The 23265-nt window shown below is 63.3% G+C and overlaps 1 protein-coding gene across 1 annotated transcript; it reads left to right on the top strand.

The window, feature by feature from the left end:
- Positions 1–8276: 8276 nt before the first annotated feature.
- Positions 8277–23241, top strand: FAM131C (family with sequence similarity 131 member C). Its single transcript, XM_045859241.1, has 7 exons — positions 8277–8602; positions 19078–19193; positions 20264–20299; positions 20565–20658; positions 21171–21353; positions 21569–21679; positions 22353–23241. Exons 1-7 carry the CDS (start codon positions 8581–8583, stop codon positions 22628–22630), a joined length of 840 nt encoding a protein of 279 aa, XP_045715197.1. The 5' UTR covers positions 8277–8580; the 3' UTR covers positions 22631–23241.
- Positions 23242–23265: the final 24 nt, after the last annotated feature.

Genomic DNA, 23265 nt, shown 5'->3' with positions numbered 1-23265 from the left:
CATCCCCACGACTACTCTGTGACTACCAACGTGTACTTCTCCGCCCCTTCACCTTTTCCACCTGCGGAACCTGCCTGTTGGACCAGGTCCCCAGGGCACTCTGATGCCTGCTGTCCTACCTGCTGGGACAGGAACATCTCTCCGGAGAGTCCTGGGGGCCACTGTCAGCCCCACCCTGACCTGGTGGCTGCCCCCCGCCCCCACGTGAGCTGGGAAAAACACTTTCCCAGGAGCTGATCTCTCCCGCACCCACCCCACCCACAGTGGGCAGGGCTGGGCCGGGCAGGGCCAGGCAGGGCTGGGGAGATCAGCTGAGGTGTGTTTGTTTGGGGGGCTTTCTTCTTGGGCTGGTTTTCTGAACAAAAGGCCTGGCTGATGGGGGGCTCGTGGCCCTGGGGGCTACACTGTGGGGGCGGGGCACCTCCACATCTCTCAGAGCCGGGCCCTCCTCCTGGACAATCTGTGAGGCCCTGTGATGCAGGCGCTAGTTCCCCATGTTATGTTCCCGTTTTAGAGAGGAGGACACTGCGGCCCAGAGAGGCCCGGGGACGTGCCCAAGGGCACACAGCCGAGGGGGCAGGAGGGAGTGTCTTTCCTCCTGACTAGTCTTTCCCCCTGCAAACTCCCTCCCTCGCCTCACTGCACCCTCTCCCCGCAATTCTGTGCTCCCCCCCACACCCCGCCATCTCTCAGGCTGTTCCCCTCTGTCCTCCTCTTCCTTCCCCAGGCGGCCCCGTCCGTCCTCAGCCCCATCCTCAGCCCCATCCTCACCTCTGTCCCCCGAAGTGGGAACAGACCCTTCAGGGCTCCAGCTCCCAGCATCCAAACCGCTGACTTCAGGGGCAATAGCCACGCTCCAGGCACGTGCCCGGGGTGGGCCCTGCTCTGGAGCCGTTGCCCGAGAGTCCACGGGAGTCGCCAGTGGAATCGTCACGACAGCTGGGAGTGGGGCTGTCGCTCTCCCCACGTGACGTGTGAGGGGCAGCAGGCCCAGGGAGGTGACGTGGCTGGCCTGGAAGTGGCAGAGTCCGAATTCAAACCCGGGCAGCCCGCGTGCGTCCCTTGTCCCTTACCCCTCTGGCTCTCCAGCCCAGACCCCTGACCCACAGGAGCTGCAGGCCGGACTGTCCTCCTGATTTCCAGGGGGCCCCAGCAGGGGGCCCCAGCCCTGTCTTGCCCCCCCTCGCCCCCGCCACGGCTCTCATTTGTGTTTGGACCTATCTGCTATGTGTCCTCACCCCCTTGCCACCCCTGGACTGAGAGCATCTCGGGTCCCATTTATTCACAACCGTGGCCCCACACACGGCGCCACAGGCTAGGCACACGGTAGGACCCAGGTCTGCGTCCTAGGAGGGACACCGCGATCCCAGCTCAGGATCCGGCCTTAGCTTCCCCACAGCGCCCTCTGCTGGTCGGACCAAACACCGTCCTCGGGCCTTCGCACCCTCTGCCCCTGCCCGAATCCCCACCACCCTAATAACCCCCTGGGTTTATAGAGCTCCTTTCTTCCTCAGAGCTCAAAGCATTTTCCCACCTGTGATCTCCCTGGCCTGGGACCAGCCCCAGGAGTGTGGGAGGGCTGAGCGTTTTCCTCCCCATTTTACAGATCCGAACTGAGGCCGGCAGAGGGGCGGGCGAGCCCCAGCGTGCTGGCAGGCCCAGAAAAGAGCTTACGGGCCTGTTTCTCCAGCCCGCTCCCTTACCGATGAACAAGCAGAGGCCCAGAGGGGAACAGACGTGCCCGAATGAGTCCTGGGCCAGAGCCCCAGTGGCCTAAATACAGTCCGGGGCTTTCCCACGACATCAAGATCTCTGCCCGCCTGCAGCTCGGCGAGGCTGGGCCAAGTCAGTAAACACGAGGAGCCTCTGTTGTCCTGGTTGTAAAAGGAGCTTTCCTCCCCGCCTGGCTCCCGGGGCCTCCCAGGGGACCAGGCGAGGCAGACGTGGCCAGGGGAGGCCAGGGGAGGCCAGGGGAGGGGAGGAGAACAGCAGCCCGAGTTGCAGGCTCCAGCTGGACCCGCACCTCTGCCTGGCAGACACATGACCCGGGAGGCCACTCCAGTCCAGGGCTGGACTTTCAGAGGGGCCGGCCCGGTGTCAGAGGAGCCACAGTGGGAGGTGAGGAGGAATGGCGACTGGTCGGGCCCCGAGTCTCAGTTCCAGCCTCTGTTATGTCCTTCCCGGCGCTCCTCCCAAGGTGTCCATTCATTAATTTATTCCCGTGACTTGTTAACATCTGTGTTCCCTTGGACTGACTTTAGGCCAGATGTTGGCTAACTTTTAGCGAAGGGACTAATAGGAGATATTTTCATCTTTGAGGGCTACACCGTTTCTGCCATTGGGAGGGGAAGCAGCCAGAGACAGAAGGTAAACAAATGAGCCTGGATATGTTTCAATAAAACTTTATTTACAAAAGCAGGCCAAGGGCCAGATTCGGCCCATAGGTCATAGTTTGCTGACATCTACTCTAACCTCCAAGATATTTGGGCCTTGTCTGATTACGCTCAGCTGTGTCCCATTGTTTGGGCAGACAACACATCACAGGCGTGGATTTGATCAACGTTTGATGAATGAAGGCATGACCTCTGTGCGTGGGACCAAAGGGACTCATGTGATGTGGACTGCTGGGGGCTGTGCACAGGCTGTGTGAGCGCCCAGAGGCAGGGATAGAAGGGGTGCTGTCTGTGCTTGAGAGCTACCAGGCTCCGAATAGCCTCAGAGGTCAAGACAGAGGGGATGCTGGGACACCAAGGGCTGCCCCAGTGTGGCCAGACCTCCTAGGGTTACTGGAGGAACTAAACGATACAGGCCCAGCATGGGCCTCCACACAGCAGCGGGCACGCGGGGAGGTCTCAGCTGCCATGATTGTTCTTGTTGCTGTAACTAACCCAGACATCTGAAACGGCCTCCCCAGCTCCCACCAGGGGCCCCCATGGGGTCAGCAGGGCTCTCCCCTCTTGAGGATAGGCCTATGACAACCATGAGAAAGCCTGTCCCTCAAGGAACTGGGGGCATGTCTAGAGCTGGGGACACCCCACCACCTGTTTGCCCACCAAGCTGGAAGCTCCCCCAGAGCAGGGAGCGGAGGCTGGTTCCCCAGTGCCCAGTGCACGGCGGTTGTGTCTGCTCCGTCACACGGAGGGCTCACCCTTCTGTCTCTCCCCGCCCCATCTAGTCCAGCCTGTCACCCCACTCCCACTGGAAATATCCAGCCTTGAGCCGGGAGCTGAGAGTGCACCCATCCTGACCTCAGGCTTCCCAGAGAGACCCCAAACCTTAGGCCCTGAGACGCTCAGGCAGGGCCTGGCCTCCAGAGGTAGTGCCTAGACCTGACCCCTCCGGATCAAGCAGGGAGTCTCATTAGCTGTGGGGTTTCTGTCCCAGCCCTGCTCCCAACGGGCCTTGGTCCCTTTCCTGGGTCTCCGTCCCCACACCTGTGCAGTGGGGGTCAGGAGCAGGCAATGTCTGAGCTCAGGACATTGTAGCCTAGATGGAGACTTCGTGCAGATCTGGGTGGATGCAGCCTTGTCATGCCAGCTTAGCAAGGAGATGACACCTTCGTGCTGGAAAAAGGTGCCCCGTGCCCAGATTGACAGCCTATTCCATAGTTCAGGGCTTGGAGACAGGAGCACAGGCAGGGTTTCCACGCCCTCCCCCTCCATCGGGTGCCTTTGTACAGGGTACACAATGCCCAACCTTGAACTGTGTGACCGGATCTGAGTTGGCACCATGGTACTTTCTGGGTCAATTGGCCAAAGGAGAAAAGGAAAGCGGCGAAGGATGGTGCTGTCTCAAGCTGCCCCCTGGTGGCCAGATGCTGCATGACACCCATGGCTCAGGAAAGGCATGCTCAGGTGAGTCTTACCTGTGTCTGTGCCTTAGACCTAGGGCGGGTGGAGGGGGGCCTCCTCCCTGCCTGCAGAGACCCAACACCCAGGGAAATCAGTCTCTAGAACTTGAGAAGGGGATTCCGTCATGAAGAGCCACTGTGGACCAGGCCGGGCATTTTAGGGACGAGCTCAGTGCACCTGTTTACTCACCTGGCTGGGAGCTTCCCCAGGACAGGGGCTGTCCTTGCCCCAGTGTCCCCAGTGTGCAGCACGATGGTTGTGTCTCCCCCGTCAGCCTGGGGGCTTGCCCTCTGTCTCTCTCTCCCCCACCTAGTCCAGCCGGTCACCCACGAGGGACCCTGACTTGTCACTCCACTCCCGCTGAAAACCCACAGTCGGAACTAAGAGTGAGCCCATTATTGAAGGTCAGCCTGTGTGGCCTTCTCGCTCCGCCCTCCCAGAAAGGCCCTAAGCCCTGGCCTTCAGGACCTCAAGACGGGCTGGACTCCCCGAGAAACGGGGAACCGGACTGGGAGCCTCATCCGGAAATCGATCCCACCGAGACAGACTGGTAGGAAGCTTCGTTTGCAGATGAGCAAACAGGATGGGACGCCCATTGCTCTTCAGAGAACGACCAGATAGGTCCCAGTGGGAAGTGCGGGGGGAGTGGGCTCCTGCCGCCTCCTCCCTCTTGCCCGCCCTCTGGGCTCCGGCCATCGGCCATCATGGCCCTCTCTCCCTCCTGGGAACCGTCCCTTCCTCCCACCTGCACACTGTTGCCGCGCTCTTCTCTCTGCCCAGCCAAGCCCTCCTCATCTGTCAGCTGTGGACACTCTGCCGCTGCCACTTCCCCAGGACGCTCCCTCCACACCCAAGACCAGATCAGGTCCCCCCATCCTGCGCCCTCCCCCCGGGGCTTCTCACTCAGGGCTGTGATCCTCAGAGGTCCTGGCTCCTTCCTGGCTTAACGCCTTCCTCCCCCAGGGGCCTCGTCTGGCTCATTCATGCTGTCGTCTCAGCAACACACAGTGCCAGGCACACAGTAGGTGCTCAGTAAGCATTTTCTGGATGAATGAAAGGTTGAAGCTGTTATTCCTGGCTATAACCACTTTCTAGATGTGTGACTTTGGACAAGGAGCGTTGCGTTCAGTCAGCAAATACTTACTGAGCATCTACTACGTATTGAGCCAGACTCAGGTCTGCCTGCCTCCCAGTTCCGTTCTCCTTCTGTCGCCCTGGCTCTGCCTTCCCTGAGAGAGCCGGTGCTGGGATGTGAGCAAATGCGAGGCCTGCAGCTGGGCGATCCCGGTCTGAAGTCTCTTCCTCTCCCACGGGTCCCCCAGATGTCATATACGTGTATACCGGTCCCTGGCGCCCCCCCATACACCTCCGCCTCCATACCTCCATATTGCCACCCTCTCTGCCTGCCACATCCCACTCAACCTTCAAAATGCCATGGCAGGGCCCCCAGCATCTCGAAGCCACCCCATGACCCTGCCAGAAGCAACTGTCCTCTCGCAGAACTTGGCCGGCATGGGGATGCTCCACTGTCCACCACGACCCGAGTTATTTATGCACGTGGCTCCCCCACGCTGCCTTGTCCCCCGCCCTCCCAAGGCTGCCTGGGCAGGGCCTGAGTCTGATTCACCACTGTGCCAGCTCTGTTGATTAAGCTTTCTCTGATCAGACTCTGCAGCATCTGGCCTCCACGCTCCAGCGCCCAGCCACGGGCCGGGTGCTCAGGGCCAGTGAATGTCCGTCATTAAATAGGCAAGTGGGGGCAGGCCACAGGGCTGGGGGCTCTGGCTGGATCCCCAAAATCATGACAGGAGAATGGGGTTCAGGGGGTGTGAAGGGCACAGCCTGGGCACTCTCCTCTAGTCCCTTCACCCGCCAGAGGTCCCTGTCTCCTCTCTCCGTGGACCGGTGGGGCCAGGAGCAGGCTGGGGGAGGGCAGTGGAAGAGCACAGGGCAGATGGGCTGTGGGCTGAGCTGGGAAGGACAGCCTGCCCCGGGGAAGGATAACCACGCCTCTCAGAACTGTCTGGGAATCTGGGAATCGTCTGCTTCAGCAGAATTCCAATGACTGGGAAGGTGAATGTGGCCGTGCAAGGGGGAGCTGCCCAACCCTGCATGGCCCAGTCTCAGGCCAGTGCCAGGGCTGGGCTGGCAGGCAGGAGACCTGGGTTCTAGTCTCCACTCTGCTATCAATTTGCTGAGTGACCTTGGGCAAGACCCTGCCCCTCTCTGAGCACCGGTCCATCCAATGAGAGTGTGGAACTGACCAGCGCTGATGCCGGAGGTTAGGATACCCAGAATCCCTCACGCCATCCCAGGGATGTCTCTGAGTTGGTGAGCAAGTGACTCTGGCTGGGGCCACCGCCCAGCCTCATCCACCTGTCCCCGTCTTAGGCTGAAGAGGGCACCGTGGGCTCCCCAGCATCCTCTCTGTCCTGTCCCCTCTGCCCCCAGAGCTGCCAGGCTGCCAGCTGGGAGCATCGGCAGCTGAGACCAGTGTCCTGCGTCATGGTGAGTCAGAACCCTCTGTCCAAGCCAGGTCCTGTCCCTCCACAACAGGATGAAGAGACAGGACGCTCCGCCTCCATGGCCCCGGGCTACACGGGACAGGACCCCGGAGCCTGGCCACAGGCAGACCCGCCTTTCCTTCTCCACACAGGGCAAGCGCACGGTTGGTCCTGCAAGGCATTGGGGCACCCGTGGTGGTCAGGACCGACTGTCCCTTCAGGGCCATCCTGCCCTCAGGCAGACTTGGGGGACAGAGCTGGTCTGATGGCTCCCTGAGAACCAAAATAAATACAGCACCGCCTACAACACTGTCTGGCTCACACGGACACACAGTAGGTGCTTCATACACATTCATTCAGTGGTTTCCTCGGGCTTCCCGTGGGTGTAGGGGAGTCTTGGCCAGGTAATAAATCATCATATTGTAGCTTGTTCGCTGTCACTATTATTTATTTTAAAGATTTTTATTTATTTATTTTTACAGAGAGGGGAAGGAGGGAGAAAGAGAGGGAGAGAAACATCAATGTGTGGTTGCCTCTCGCACGCCCCCTACTGGAGACCTGGCCTACAACCCAGGCGTGTGCCCTGACTGGGAATCGAACCCAAGACCCCTTGGTTTGCAGGCCAGCACTCAATCCAATGAGCCACACCAGTCAGAGCTCTATTATTTATTTCTAGCTCTAAGTTAAGTACCTACTGTGTGCCCGTCATTGTGCATATTTTGTCCCGTTAATCCTCACAGCAACCCCGTGAGGTGGGATTTCTGCCCCCAGTTAACAGAGGACAACACGGAGGCTGGGGAGGGGAGGCGACCTGCCCAAGGCCACACACAGCTGGTGAGATCTGAGTCCACATTCACACCAGCCTGCGGACACCCGTGGCCAGGCCACTCTCCACCGAGCCTTTACTGCAGAGAGGGCCGGGGGCCTGGGGGACAGAGAACAGGGTCAGCACCCAGTCCATCCCAGGCCCCGCCCCCGCCCCCGCCCCGACAGACCCTCGGGCTCAGACCCAGCCCTGCAGAGGCCAGAGCTCCGCGCCTGCCCCTGCCTCACACCGCCGTCATCCCTCAAGACCCTGCCGGGCCTTCACCAGGCTTTGAAGGCCACTGTAAACGTGGCTTCCTCCCTTGCCTGTGTGACAGGGACACAGTGACACTTCCCGGCGCACAGGTAGGCGTGAGGACGCCGTGAGATCAAGTGTGAAGGACAGTTCTCTGGACGCTGCGGGGCTGTGTGTGAGTGGAGGTTTGCTATGAGGAGCTGGGGGTGTGACTGTATAAACGTGCGAGTGTACGGCTGTTACACACGCGGTGGGTGTGTGCTAGTGTGTGTACAACTGTGAGTGTGTGCACGTGTGAGAGTGTTGAGCGTGTTGTGTGTTGGCAGGTGGGCGTGAGTGATGGGAGGGGGCCCTCGTTAGACGGGAGACCACGCTGTGCAAACCCTTGTGCCCCGGTTCGGGTTCGCATTGCCCTCGCTAAGCCGGCAGAGGCAGGTGCTGCCCCCTTGCGGCGCTGCGGGAGACCCCGTGGAGGGATGCACCCTCTGCACCCCCGGCGCGGGCCAGCATGCCCCAGGGAGGGGCGGTTGCCCTAGGCTAAGGGAGGTTGGTCAGGCGAGGCACCCGTCTGACCCCTGGGAGCCTGCCGCTTCCCCTGCAAAACTCGCGGACGATGGCGCGGTGGTCACCGCTCTCAGCCTGGTGTGTCTGGTCCTGGTTGGGTCCCAAACGCCAGAGGTCTCCCCGCCCCCACCGCCCCTTCCCTGACCTTCAGCCCCTGGCACCAGGCGGCGCGAGGTGAGGGTCAGAAGTACCATGCCCCCCAACTCCCCTCGTCCCCCAACACCCCACCCCCGCCGCGCCCCGCCCCCAGCCCAGCTGCGACAACAGGTGCTCTGGGCGGCGGCCCGGGGTGGGGGAGGGCTGGGAAGGGGCGGGCACCCTCGTGTGGCTCCGCGCTCCGGGTTCCGGGCGAGCGGTCCGCGGCCCCCCCTCCCCGGACACGCACGCCAATCCGCGGTGCTGGCAGGAGCTGGCGCGGGAGGCGGCGGCGGCGGTGGGAACCGGCCTGAGAGGCTGCGGAGCCGAGAGGAACCCCTGCCCCTTCCCTTCCCGCCCTCCCCCTGCGCCCGCGCCGCCACGCGTGAGCCCCAGGCTGCGGAGACATGATCGCCCGGCGGCCCGACGCACTCAAGGCGCAGCGGCCCGGCCTCGCGGCCCCGTGATGGGCTCCTGCGTGTCGCGAGGTGAGGAGGCCGCGGGCTGGTGGGGGTGGGGGCTCGGGTCCCAGCGCCGAGGACGCGCACACAACCCCTCCCGACGCTCCGAGAAAACTGGGAAGTGAGGGTGGGCAACGCGCCCTTCCTGACCAGCCGCACCCCCACCCCACTCCGGCTGAGCCCTAGGAGTCGCGGTGCCCCCCCTCCCAGGGACAGGGCGTGGGAGGATGGGGTGCAGCACGGAGAGAGAGGGCAGGGAGGTCGCCGCAGCCCCGGCCCCGCTGGAACCACGCCCTGGCAGGTGGCCTGAAGCCGGGTCACTGCCTTCCCGGCAGCCACACACCCCCTGCCGTGTGTCTTGAAGGGGCCGGAGGCTTCTGGCGGCTCCTGACCATTCCGGAGGGACTTGAGGGTGGGGGTGGGGCACCAGGAGGACATTCTCCGCGCCCCCGCCCCCAAAGACACAGGCCTTACTAGCTCCACAGCCCCCACCTTGTCCCCTTGCCCCATGTCCCTGCGCTCCGCGGGGAGCGAGGGTTTCATGGAGGTGAACAGGTTGCAAAGAAGGTTCCCAGTCCCTCACCACGCTCATGCCAACTCCTCAACCCCACCCCCACCCGGTCAGGCGGTGGGAAGGGACGGAGCAGCGGATGCTCTCTGTGACCCCCGCGCCTTTCTCTGGGTCTCTGAGCTGTAAAGGCCGCCCTGGCTCCCCTCCTCCCGGGCCGGAGCCCCACTGCTGTCCCCAAGGTGGCACTGGGAGCTGCGGTGAGCTTCCCTGGAGGGTAGCAGGCCGGTCTTCGGAAGCCTCCCCGCCACCAGCTCCCCAACAGGCTGCCGAGAAACACTTCAGAAGAGGCTGGCCCAGCGGTCCTGTCCCCTCACCTGGGTCTTCACCCCACGGTGCGAGGGGGCGGGGTGGGGGGCGGGGGTGAGGGTGACTGGCCAAATCCCCTGACCCCAACCACAGGGCCGTGGGGGGCTGCCACCCCACCCATCACCCCCAGGAGCTTTCTCAGGTGCAGAGGGACAAACAGGGCTTGGGGAGGGGCAGGGCAGGCCCGGGAGCAGAGGGGGCCTTGCCCTTGTGCGGGGGCTGTTGAGGAAGGAACACAGCGCCTCCCGCTCCGTCCTGTGGCCCCTGAGGGGCTCTGCTCACCAGTCCGTGGGGGGCATTCCGGTGAGTGGCTCGGGACATCTCAGGAGGGTGTTGGGGTGGGATCGTGGGTGGGGTTGGGCTGTGTGAGGCTCATTCACTTATTTATGAAGCTGGTACTAGTGTGACACCTACTGTGTGCCAGGCACCGTGCCCACTGGGCATCCAGCATTGACCAGCACCGCACCTGCGCCCGTGGGGCCTTCGTTCTGGCCGGAGTGGGGGGGGGGCAGTTGTGAGAGTGAAGAGTGTGTAGGGCTCCTCAGGAGTGACAGGCCCTCGGGGTCTCTCCTGAAGCCCCCAGAGCCCCCTGAAGCTCTGGGTGAGCTCCCCAGAGTAAGGGCAGACTCTGGGTGTTGGGGGACCTGGGATCTGGGGCCTCCTTGGTGACTGTCCCTTTCCCGTCACTCAGCCATGCCATGCAAGGGGCTAGGGGACTCGCCTGTGAGCAGCAGACCAGCTGAGCACAGTGTGGGGGCTGGGAAGAAGGGACACCTGCCAAGGTCACTGAAGGCAGGGGCAGGTCCCCCGGCAAGGTGTGAGAACCACCGGCCATCGTCCCCGAGACTCTGGGTGGCTGAACCACTGAGCGAAGGTCATGCACCCCTCTAATTGTCACAAACACTGTAACTGTCACTATCACTGAGTGTTTACAGTTTACCAGGTGCTGGCCGGGACCTTTCTAGGCACAACAAACTATTTAGTGGCATATACTATCACTGTCCCCATTTTACAAATGGGGACACTGAGCAGGGGGCGTTGAGGAACTTGCTCAGGGGCTGCCTGTAAGAAATAGCAGAGGCAGAGACACAGGCAGGACTTGAACCCAAAGCCTGGCCCTTAGCCTCTGCGCCCCACCACCAGCCCTCAGTCTCGGCCCTGCCCCTGCCCTGCCCCGCCCTGCTCCAGCTGCGGGCTTTCTTGGGCTTCGGAGCCCCAAGAACCTGGTTGGTCTCCACACCTGCCCCAGTGGCTAGTAGCATCCCCTTCTTTCCAAGCGCTTCCCTGCGCCAGGTGTGCAGCCTGCAACCAGGCCAGGGGTGGGAGCCTCATGCTGGGGCCGCCCCACCGAACCCTGAACCCCAGGAACACACCGCACCTGACACAGCCACCCCTTCTCGGCACCGGGCAGCAGTTAGCTTCTCGAAACCAGGCCTGATAGGTCAGAGCGGGGCCGGCCAGCCTCAGTTCACGTCCCTGCTCCACCCACACTAGCTCTGTGGCCTCGGCCAGTCACTTAACCTTGACTGTGTATCTCAGTGTTCTCATCTCTAGGATGGGAATAATACCAGTGTTGATGTCCTAGGGTTGCTGGGAGGGGACTGAACGGCTTAATTCACGGAAAGCACTCGGGCCAGGACCTGGTACATAGTGAACACTGGCAAGCGTTGGGTGTCACTTTCATTTTTATTATTCCCCTTCCGTGCCGACAGCTAATCGAGGGCCTCTTGGCTGGGAAAGCGGGAGCCACAGAGGCTTCGAGCGCCAACCTTTTCGCGGGAAAGTAGCGGGTGGCCGGCACGAGAGGTGCGGGGGACTCGGGGCAGGGGACTGGGACCAGGTTAAGGCCACTGATGCTGTCTCCAGGAGCTGTTTGGTGTGTTCGCCATTTATTTTTAAGCTATTGTCTGCTGGGCGTGTATGCGGAGCCAGGCCGCGCTTTCACCCTCCTGACCTAGTTAGTCCTCCTTCCACCCTGGGAGGGGGGCCGTGGGGCTCAGAGACAGGGTGAGTCTCACCAGAGGTCACACGGCCAGGCCACGGTGAAGCAGGATTTGACCCCAGGTCCGTGTGACCCCGGAGCCTGAGCCCAGAACCCCTGTCCTTTGCCACGTGGGGAGAGGCACCGGGAGCATGACCGGTGTCTGAAACAGCAACCGACCCTCCAGAAGAACTCCGGCGGTTCCTGTTTGGTGTGGGCTCCGCTGCCACCGCTGGTGACCATCCCCGTTGTCTGCTCCCCCGTCCTCTCCAGCGTCAGGGTCTCGCGTGCTCACCCTGTGCCCCTGGCGCCAGAACCTCTCTGCCTGCCCCAGCCTCCTCTCCAGGCCAGCCCTCAGCCTCTGGGCCCCACCCTCGGGGTCCCAGCAGACTGGGCACTGGCGGGGAGGGGGGGAGGGCAGATAGCAGAAATTGAGGAGATTGAGGACTTTCTTCTGGAAGGTCAGACACCTGATTGTATCTGGGAGAAGGTACAGCGCTAAGGGGGCTGCCCACAGCCACCCGCAGTACCCAGGGCCCGTTGACCATGACCCCCCATCCCCATTTCCAGCCCCTCAGTGTGGTCTCCCCTGGGCCCCAGCAGGGTCTTGCACTGAGCGCTGTGGGGAGGCTGAGGAAGTGGTAGATGGGTCTTGCCCTTTCGGAGCTCGCAGCCTCCGCAGGGAGATGCAGCCTTGCCCTTGGAGTAGTCCAGTGGGGGACACAGCGCACACACGCACGGAACATGGCCAGAGGACCTCTTGGGAGTTCAGCACTGGTTCGTGGCTGGAGCGCGAGCGTTGGAGTTTCAGACTAGCCCAGGTGTGAGCCCCGTCTCCGCCACTTTCTAGCTGTTGGCCTTGCAGAAGGGATTTAACCCCTCTGAGTCTTAGTTTCCCCATCTGGAAAAATGGGCCTAACAGCACCTACTTCGTAGGGTGGTTGTGAGGGTTAAGGAAGAGCAAGTGGGTGAAACGGTCCAGAACAGCACCTGACACATAGTAGGTGTTTAATAAACAGGCAGCGAATCGCTGCAGACCAGACTTTGCCCATTGGGACTGCTGGTAAGGGAATAGCTTAATACGGCTGAGGCCAATCTAGGCAGGCTGCCTGGAGGAGGTGAGGGTAGAGCGGGGTGTTCAAAGAAGTTGGGCCACAGGATGGCAGAGGAAGTAGAAAGGAACCGGGGTATCTAGAAGGTCTGGAGAGGAGCCCATTGTCTCTCTCTGTCCTTGGCTGGGCATGGAAAGGGACTCTCTTGGGCAACTCGGAGCTGCCCAGCTCACTGCTAAAGCCACCTGTGGGGCCCTGCTGGCCTGTAAGTGATCTTTCTGGGGAGCGGGGGGCACTCTGCCTACTCGAGCCTGGGCCTCTGCCAGGCTCAGGGGGGCGGCTGCTGCCGAGGCAGACAGGGAGGCCGAGGGCCCACCCGGGGTGGTCTCCCTCTGCAGAGCCCCCCAGGCAAACTTCAGCCCTGGGGACAGCACCAGAGGAGTGGTGACCCACATCTGTTCCTTGGTCCAGGAAGAGGACCCGAGGTCTGGGAGGGGAGAGGGACAGAGAGGCTGTCTGTCATTCGTGGGGTTTGTCCTGTGGCAGGGGCCTCCCTCTCACAGCAACCCTTCCCCGAGGAGTGCCATGGCCCCGCGTCACAGCTGAGACCCCCGAGGCTCCCAGGGGCTGGCAGTGAAGAGCCGGGATCTACGCCCAGGGCGGGACCTGTGAAGGAAAAGCCTTGCCCACCGTGTCCTCCTCAGAGCCAAGGCCAGAGCCTGGCACGTGACCACCCGGCAGCATCCACAATCCGTGGGGACTGGCTGGCCACACGGGTCCCGAGAAGCTCGGAGGGAAAGCCCGCGGCTGCCCAGGGAGGGGCTTCACGAGGGGCTGTGGACACAGATGCTGCTTGGCTGCTGTGTGGTTTCCAGAGGCGGTTCGCCCTCTCTGGGCTGCTGAGAAAGAACAGGTTCCCCACGGGGCCCTGGCCTCCCTCTGGGGGAAGGCGGCCACCCCGACGGTTAACGGGCTGGGACACGGGACACGGAGAGCCGAAGAACAGGTGAAGGGGCCAGGAGGCCCGGAAGCAGGCGTGGGGCGTCTGCGTGGTGTGCTGTCGCCTCAGCAAAGACACGCGCAGAGAACGCCAGTGCGGGAGCTCTGCAGCAGGAGGGGATTAGGGCAGATATCAGGAGGAACCATCTGGGAGGCTGGGCTCTAAAGCAGATGAGGAGCGGGCACGGGAGGGGGCGGGAATCATCCTCAGTAAGCCGAGGAGAGGCTTGTCTTCTGAAGGAGACAGCTGCATGACACCCTTCTCCTTGAAGGATCCAAATGGGCCCCTCCAGGTTGCCATGGCAACCAGAGGCCTGTCACTGCTGTGGCCAGGGGGAGGAAGCAGGCCGGAGAAGGGGCCTCAGACCCTGAGGTCAGGGGTGCACGGTGTGGAGCCAGAGGCGTCCACAGGAGCTGTGGCTGGGGGCTCCTTGTCCCCCCCCCCCGACCCCACCTCACGTGAAATGCTGTGTTTTTCCAGTTGCTGGTGGTGACGTGGCTGCGGTCCCAGCTGGGCAAAGAGCAGCCTGTGATTTCACCCTGGGTTGGTTCATTACCTGACGTCTCCATGGCAACCAGCCTGTGACCTCACGGGGCCAAAGTCCTCAGGGGGAGCAGGCAGCTTTGGCAGAGGCGCCTGCCCCTCCGCTGAGCTGGGGGGGCCGGAAGGCTGGGGAGGGGCTGGGGGCCAGGATTCCATCCGGTCCACAGCCACCTCCTTGACGAGTGACCTTGCTCGAGTCATGTCTCCTCCGGGCCTTTGCTGTCGCCTCTCGGCTCCTCCCTGCGCGGCTCCCCTCCCTCCCTGGGTCTGTGGTTGCGAGTTTTAAAACAGCTTCAGCCAGTCGCCAGGGGTCCTAGAAATATTCCAGCGCCTCCCAAAGGTCCCAGGTGCCGCCTGCAGCCAGTGCCAACTTGAACTGCACCGTGGTGGCCCCGGCGTGTGCTCCCGAACCTGACGAGTGGTGGCTCTCTAAGCTTTTTGGACTGGAACCCATAATAATAAATGTATTTTGCACACACGTGACCCTGGACACACACAGAGGAAGCTCCTACCGTATTCAACCCTGCCCCAGCCCCGCGGCAGCCGCCCCTGCCCCGTGATGCAGGCGTCCAGCTGGGGGTGGGTGAGATGCTGGCCTCCCCCGTGCAGGACCCCCAGGTCTGCATGTCCGGGAGCCCCTCGCTTCCTTAGGCGGCTGGAGTCAGAAGGGTGGTTGTGGCTGGGGGAGCCTTCAGGCCGCCGGAAGAGGGCATCAGCTCCTCCCACCCTGACGATGGCTTTCTTCAAATCTCGGGCCCTCGTGCCTCTTCATTATCAGTGTGGGGTCCTAGCAGACAATTCCTGAAGAACAAGAACCATCTCCCTCAACTGCCCATTTGACAGATGAGGAAGACAGAGGCTTGGAGGGGCACTGTCACTTGCTGAAGGTCCCACGGGCAGGAAAGGGCAGAGCTGGGATTCGAACTGGCCAGGAGGAGGCTAGAGCCGGTGGAGGGGCAGCACCAGAGCCGACACATCTGTCTCCGGAGCAGAGCCTGAAACCAGGGTCTGGGCACACCTGATGCGTGAAGGGGTGGGCAGGGCAGAGGACCTGGAGCCAGCAAAGGGTAGTGTCTGTCAACGTGCAGGGGTGACCTCAGGCTGAGCCTGCAGGGGACTCTGGAAGGAAAGTTAAGCTCAGAGTGTTCTGGCCCCAAACAAAGGAGCTAGGGTCCCGTACCTCCAGTCAGGGGCTAAACCACTCGGGTGGGGACCGACACAAATCCTCAGGGAGCTTCAGCGCCAGTTGCCTGAGGGCAGCCCGCCCGGAAAGAGCCACAGGTGCTGCCTGCTGGAAGCAAAGCACAGGGGGAGGAGGACAGAGATCCAAAGGGGTGGGGAGGGTTGGGCGGAGCCCCCACACTCTCCTCACCCCCCACAGCCCTGCCTCTGGGCTTGCCCGCCCCCCCCGCCACCCCCCCCCGCCCACCTGCAGCCCTCAGACCCTTGCTGGCCTCAGCTTCCCCCAGGAAGCCCCGCCTGCTTCCCGGGCGTCAGGGTGGTGGAAGCCAGCACCCAGGGCGGCACAGGCAGGAGGCTGGGCCCAGTGCCCCACAGAGGGGTCCCTTCCCTGCTTTGGCCCAGACAACCCCACCTCTCCAGACTCCGCAGCTTTCTGCAAGCTGTGCCCCCTGCCCAGGGCACCCTTCTCCCAGCCCCCCACCCCCGGCCAGCTCCCCCTCAGCTCTCCTGGGCAGCCCCAAGCCCACCAGACTCACGGAACCTCCTCTGTGCTCAGGCTCACCGGCAGGGCTCGGAGCCTGATTGCCGGGCACTGGTTGCGTGCGGCGGGCTGGTGGCTCCCCCCTCCCTGCCTCCGTTTCCTCTTCATCTGTAAAGCTGAGTGACAGATTCCTTCTCCAGGCCAGAGGGCGGACTCGGGACCATCACACCGGAAAGCAGGGCGTAGAAAGCAGAGCTCCCAGCTGGCGTTCTTCTGGGTCAACCGTGCACTGGAATGAGGGGCTTGGGGGCTGGTGTCCTCCACCAGACTGGGAGCTCCGAGAGGGTGCTGCCTGCACAGTGCAGTGTGCCGGCGATGGACGCGGAGTGGGGGAAGGAATGGGCGGACGCATAGACGAATGAATGAATGAATGAATGAATGAGCGAGCGAGCGAAGACCCCCTCCAGACGTTCACATATCTGGGCTCTCAGGCCTCCGCTCTGAAAAGCCCTCTCCAGTTCCCCACCAACTCACAGGGTGTCTCCTTGTCTCTTCCTGGCTATTATCTCCTGATCCCTGGTCTCATGCATTCGTGAGTTTCCGGTGCGTCGTCTGTCTCTGCCCCGAGGCCGTGAGCTCCGTAGGGGCAGACACCATCCCTGTCTTGCCTGCCCCTGAGTCCCCAGTGCCCCGAACAGTGTCTGGCACGTAGTAGGTGCCCAGCAAATACTCTTGAGTGCCTCCAAGAGTGAGTAAGTGCATTAATCAAATGAATAAGGGTGTTCCCAGTCACCCTGGGGGGTGGAGGAACCCTCAGCGCAGCCCAGGAATTCAGTCCTGCGTCCCAGCTGTTCCGCTGGGTCTGGTCGCCCCCTCAGCAACCGTGGCGAGCCCGCTGTGGGAGAGCCCTGCGGACCCATCGACGACGGGGCTGATCCCTGCCTCCCTCACACAGACACTTTGGCCGGGCAGCCTGTGCCCAGTGCTGCGATGAAGGCAGGGCCCCTCCCACAGGTGCTGGAGAAGCCCCGCTCGGGGCGGGCCGGGCAGGGTTCTAGAGAAAGGGGGAGGCTCTGGGCACGGAGCAGCGAGCAGGGCTGGCTGGTCCTGTTCTCCTGCACTCCCATCACGGTGCGGAGGGCACCCGGACACTTACATCAACAACAAATACCAGCCACTTGGGAGTGAGGGGTGGCTGGCAAGGGCTCCAGGAGGGCCCCATCGGGTCAGCCGGTCAGGGAAGGCCTCTCGGAGGAGGTGAGCTGAGGCCTGGGTGACGAAGTTCGGGGAGATCTGGGGACACAGTGATGCAGGCAGAGGGGACAGCAAGGGCGAAGGGCACGCTTGGCCACTGGAGCAGCAGCAAGGAGGCCAGGGTGGCTGGGACGTGGTGACCCCGTGCTGCAGGGTGGCAAGGGGGCCATGTGGAGCCAGGAGAGGAAGGGGGAGCCTGTTACTCCTGGTGAGAGAGAGGGGTGGGGCTCCCACAAGGGGAGCGGAGGTGGGGATGGGGGAGAGAGCCAGAGGGCTTGCTGGTTGATTAGATGGGTTTTGGGGGGAGGGGATGGGGGAGGCAGGACTCCATGGCAGCTCCTGGAGTTTCAGTTGGTACAGCTGCACCGACGGTTGCATCATTTTCTAAAATTATGGACGTAGACGAAAATGGACACGGTTTGCAACGTCCATGCACCGAGGTTGGGAGCTGGAAGTCCGCTTGGGGCGGGGAGTGTCCATGTGGGCCCAGCTACACAGCCTGGCACCCCGGGGGGACAGAGGAGGTGAGCAGGGCGCAGGGTGGAGCCGGGGGGCAGGCCCCGGAGGGCTGAGGGGGGGGACTCAGGGGAGCAGCCTGCAAGGTGGGTGGGAGCCAAGAGAAGGGCGTGGCTTGAGGGGGCGGGGCACTTAAATAAACAAGAAATACCAGCTACGAAGGACCCGGACAGGGGTGAGGGGTGGCCGGCGAGGGCTCGGGGAGGGCTACATTGGGTCAGGCGGTCAGGGAAGGCCTCTCGGAGGAGGTGAGCTGAGGCCGGAGTGACGAAGTTCGGGGAGATCTGGGGACACAGTGATGCAGGCAGAGGGGACAGCAAGGACGAAGGGCACGCTTGGCCACCAGACGGGCAGCAAGGAGGCCAGGGTGGCTGGAACGTAATGTCCCTGCGCCACTGGGTGATTTTATTCATTTATTTTTAGAGAGAGGGGAAGGGAAGGAGAAAGAGAGAGAGAGAAACATCAATGTGTGGCTGCCTCCCACGCCACCCCCCCGCCACGGGACCTGGTCCGCAACCCAGGCATGCTCCCCGACTGGGAATCGAACCAGTGACCCCTTGGCTTGCAGGCCCGTGCTCCATCCACTGAGCTACCCCAGCCAGGGCTTTTAAGAAAAGTTTTTTTGGGAAAAAAAAGGGAGGCAAGGAAGTAGAGGTCGGACACAACTCTTTCTAAGGAGGATGGACAAGGAGCTGGGGGAAGCAGGAGCAGAAGAAGGTTTTTAAAGGGTGGGAGGGGCTTGGGCTGCCAGGGCGCTGGGGGCTGACCCAGGGATGGGTGTCTCGAGGAGGCAGAGGAGAGGAGCTCGAATGCGGGCAGAGTCCCTGGGAGGAGGAGGCACCACAGCAGGTGCCGCAGGGATGGGCCGGCCAGGTGCAGAGGGGAACACAGACGACACGGGGGAGAGAGTGCAAGGGACCCAGCCCTGGGGGTGGGGAGCAGGGGCAGGTCTTCGTCTGTTACTGGAGAGGGAGCAGATGGTGTGGGCAAAAGGGCAGGCAGGGTTTTGAGGTGAAAACTTTAGGGCGACACACCTTTCGAAGGCTCCCGGAGCTCAGGGAGGAGTGGGGCGAAGCCAGCCGCAGGGGCGGGGAGGTGGGGTGTTGGTGGTGGAGGTCTGGGAAGGAAAGAGAGGGGAGGCAGTCAGCATGGTGGGGAGCAGGCTGAGCAGGGCCGAGGGGCAGCGGGGAGGGCCCCTGGGCAGTGTCCTGTCGCAGGCCGCAGCAGGGGGAGGGTTGGGGCAGAGGGTTGAGAGAGGCCAGGGCGTCCTGGAAGGAGAGCTCGTAGGCGCTGCCAGGGAGCCTTAGCTGGGCCGGAAGAGAGGCGAGGACGGGAGGAGCCAGTGGAAAGTGGGGTGCATGGGTTGGAGGTCTCGTGGGGTCACAAGGATGCCACAGTGAGGGTGCTGGAATCCATGACAACGGAGCTACAACCAGTGGTCCCCACCGAGGGGACCCGGCTGCACTCGGGACCTGCTGCGGCGTTGCGTCTGTTTTCTACCAAAGGACGGTGCGCAGGCACCGAGTAAGGGCCGCCCCTCGGGGCCGGCCCGCGCAAGCGTCGGAGCAGGAGAACACGGCGCTTTCCTCAGCGCCCCCCGTCTGTCCGGTTTCCAGATCTGTTCACCAGTGTCCACAAGGACTGCCCCATGCCCCAGGCCCCAGGCCGCCTGAGCCCAGACCTGCCCTCCAGCCTCCCGCCCACCGTCGTTCCAGACTATGTCACTGGCAAGGTAAAGTAGTCCCGCTCCGCCCCGCCTTCACCCCCCACCCCCGCCTGCGCACTGGCTCCAGGCTCCTCCCCACGGCCCCCCACCTGTGGGAGCAGAAGCCGTCGCCTCCTCCCCTCCCTGCCAAACCCGGCAACCTGGGGCCCTAAGGACTGGTATTCAGGGCGATGCGGGTCTGAGTGGGCGGGCACGCAGGGGTTGGACCAGGCTTGTCAGAGCCCCAATGAACTCAGCCTCGCCAATGATACTTTGTCCCCAGCCCAGGACCCCTGGGCAGCCCGCACTGCCTGCTGGAGAGCAGAGGGAATGGGATTCTTAGAGCTTTCTCGGGACCTCAAATCCTGGTGCCTAATGTCCACCCCTGCCCTAGAGCAGGGGCGTCCAAACTTCTGGCGTCTCTGCACCCCACTGGAAGAAGAAGAGTTGTATTGGGCCACACACTAAATACATTGGGACATGTAATCACAAAAAAAGTTCTCACAATGTTTCAAGTAAATTTAGTTTTGTGTTGGGCCTCATTCATAGCCATCCTGGGCTGCGTGCAGCTCGTGAGCTGAGGGTTAGACACCCCTGCCCTAGAGGGTGTGACCTGAACCTACCAATGGACATGATTACCTTTTTATTTTTTTACTTTATTTTTAAATTTTGAGCACGTACCGCACGCTACGCATTGTGCTGGGCACTTCGCCCGCATCATCTCACTCACGCTTCCCCACGGCCGGGAGGTGAATGGCACCGTCCCATTTCACAGAGGAGGGCACCGATGTCCTGAGATGCTGCGTCACTGGTCTGAGGGTCCCCAGGCAGAAGAGGCAGGGCCAACCCTCAAACCCAGGTCCGGTCGACCCCCTGCACCCACTGCCTCTCCTGGCAGAGCCAGCGTCGCCCCCATCCCCACCCCGCCTCACGCACACCTTTCTCTGCGTGGGGGGGGGGGCACCAGGGCCCCGCCCACCCGTGAATAGGCAGACCCCAACCTCAGGGACCCACCCCTCGGCCCAGGGCTCCAGGGCTCCTGGCCTCTGCTGGCAACAAGCCAGGCTCCGCCCCCTCTCTTTCTCTCTTCGTTTTAGGACAAACAGATGGATTTCTGTTGGGATCCTTGGCAGGTCAGTGCGTTTGCCCGCCCCCCAGTCTAGCCGTTGCCCCTCCTTGCGGGCCCAGCCTGGGCATACAGTCCTGCCAGCCCGTGGTGGGGGGGGGGCAGTCCTGATGGGAAGGGCGGGGTGGGGTGGTCCTGTGGGAGTTGACAGGACCACGCTGGCCCTGCCCACCGTCTGGCGGCCCTGGGGAGGGTGGCTAAAGGGGACAGGTATGGTGGGGGTGCTTCCTCGGGCAGGTCCGCCCACCTGCTCACCCCGCCCCCTCTTGCAGAGGTGCTTCCAGACCACCAACGGCTACCTGTCCGGCTCCAGGTCCTGCTCCAGCAGCTACAACGTGGCGGCCCTGGCCACCTCGTCCCTCGTGGGTAGGCGTCGGCGGCCCTCTCCGGTCCCTGGGATCTGTCCGTCCCACCCCAGGCACCAGCTGTGTGGGGGCGGCAGGGTGGGGGACAGAGCTGAGTCCCAGCCGGAGGGACTGTGGCCCCCTGGGCCCCGAGAGCCGGGTGCCCCAGGGAGCAGGGGGCCAGGGTTCCCGCCCCTACGGGTGAGATCGCGGGGCCTCTGTCTGCCTGGGGCGGTCTCCCCACCTTCCGCAGCGGAGGGACTCTGCCTGGCAGGCCTCCCGGGTCGGTTTCCCGGAAGCAGGGGCCCAGACGGGTTTCCTGGGGGACTTCCTCAAGGGCCGCCTGCGGGGGCGAGGGCAGCTGGACGGGGCGGGGGTGGAGCTTGGCGGAGTCCAGGCGGCCGGAGCCATCTCCCTGCGCCCGAGCTGCGGGCGCTCAGGCCTCGAGTCGCCCTGCAGAGTGTCACGCAGCCGGCCCCGCGGCTGCTCCTCGCGTGCTCGGGGCCCTCACCCGACTGCTCTCCACGTGCTCAGGGGTGGTGCAGAGCATCAAGGACCACATCACGAAGCCCACGGCCATGGCGCGCGGCCGCGTGGCCCACCTCATCGAGTGGAAGGGCTGGAGCGCCCAGCGGTCGGGCTGGGAGCCGTCGCCGGCCGAGCAGGAGCGCTACTGCTGCCTCCCGGACGAGCTGCGCGAGGCCCGCTTCGCCGCAGGTCCGTGGGGGCGGGGCGCGCGGGGCGCGCGCTGGCGGGGACTCCGGGCCTCGGGGGACACAGCGTCACCACCACTGGCGCATCGTCTGGGCGGGGAAACACAACAGCACGGGGCACTCTGGCTCCCCGGGGCCTGGATGCCAGGCCGTCCAAGCTCTGCGGCCCCTCCACCCTCTGCTGTGCCCTCTCTGAGCCGGTCCCCCTCTCCCCCACAGGGGTCGCCGAACAGTTTGCCATCACAGAGGCCACACTGAGCGCCTGGTCCTCGCTGGACGATGAGGAGCTGCACCCCGAGAACGACCCCCAGGACATCGTCCAGCTGCAGGGTAACCCCCAAGCAGGAGCCAGGGCGGGCGGGCGGGTGGAGCAGAGCTGGCGCTGGGTGGCACCCTGTCACCAACAGCACTGTGAGCTCAGACAAGCCCCTCCTTCCCTGAGCCTCAGTTTCTTCATCTGAAAAATGGGGCTGGTGGTCTTTGCCCTGCCCGTTGCCCAAGGAGTGCCATGAGCACGAAGGGGAGACCAGCAGTAATAATAATAATAATAATAATAATAATAATAATAGAGAATGCGAATTCACTGTTCACATTAGCAAATACTGTGCTAGAGCCCAGGGTTACTGCCTACGGCTGCAGTGACCCTGGGTCCGGGGTGAAGCCTGCAGGGACCTGTTACCTCCTTTAATCGCCCCCCCTCACTGTGGGGGGCGGGGAGGCTCGGGAAGAACGCCGATTGTCCCAATGCTCAGAGCGCCAGATCCGATGCAGAGCCTGCTCTTAACTACCCCACCCACGGCCCTCACCGTTCCCGTGATGCCTAGGAAGAGACTGGGGCTCAGAGAGGTTCAGCGACTTGCCTGAGGTCACACAGCCTGCAGTGACAAAGTGGAACTTGGAGGCCGGTCTCCTGCCCCTTGCCCACACTCTCGCGCCAGGGGAGGGCGCGGAGCGGGTCCAGACTCCGTCCCTCACCCCCGCCCCCCACCCTTTGGCTTTCCAGACCTGGACAGCATCTACCTTCAGGACAGTCTTCTGAGCGCCCCCTCGCAGGACGACAGTCTGCTGGCCTTCTCCCCCTGCCTCTCCCCCGACGGGTGGCCCTCACCCGAGGAGCACCCCATCACGGCGGCTGCCCCCCGGCCCCCCAGCCCCGAACAGCAGCACCGGAGGCGGCTGCCTGGAGGCCCGGGGCCCGAGGGCGGGGCCGGCCTGCAGGGCTCACCGCCCTCCGCGGACAGCGGCTCCCTCTCGGAGGAGGACGAGGTGTTCTACAACTGAGGCCGGCTCCCCCGGCACCTGCCCGGTGGACAGCGCGGCTGTGTCAGGACGTCGAGCCAGGCTGGGCCTCTCTGCACCCCTCCGGGCAGGCGCGGGGTGGGGAGGCAGGGATGGGGGGCCAGCACTGCTCCTCGACCGCCCTGTGCCTCCGGACCTGCCCCCAACAGAGGGAGGCACAGCCCCCTTCTCCCTCCTTGGCTCACGTGGGCACCTTCCCCCACAGGCTCTCTGCCATGTGCGAGCTCCAGGGCCTGACAGACACCAGGGCAGCCTGCCCGGCTGAGCCAACGGCCAGGCCCCCAGGCGACAACCTTGCGAGCCCCTGGGAGACCCACTGGGAGGGGGGCCTGGGGACCCTGCCCTGACCCCGGAGCTCTATCCCTCCTCCTCTCCTTCTGTGCTTCTGCCCCCCTCCCCCAATCAGAGGGGGGCAGTCTCTTCCGGTAGCTAAGCATCTGCTCCTAAGCTGTCATCACAAGGACGTCTGTCTCCATGGACTGTCTGTCTGTCCCTCACTCTCTGAACCCTGGTGCCCCTGCTCCTCCTCCTTGCACCCTCCGGCCATCTCCCTGAAAGTTCTCTGAAGGCAGTAAAGTGGCGGATTCACCCCAGATGAGCTTGGCCTGGTCTCTGCT

Source organism: Phyllostomus hastatus, unplaced genomic scaffold (assembly GCF_019186645.2).
Source record: "Phyllostomus hastatus isolate PE091 unplaced genomic scaffold, TTU_PhHast_1.1 phas_scaffold_182, whole genome shotgun sequence".
Classification (NCBI taxonomy): domain Eukaryota; kingdom Metazoa; phylum Chordata; class Mammalia; order Chiroptera; family Phyllostomidae; genus Phyllostomus; species Phyllostomus hastatus.
This window is presented reverse-complemented; position numbering and strand designations above follow the sequence as displayed.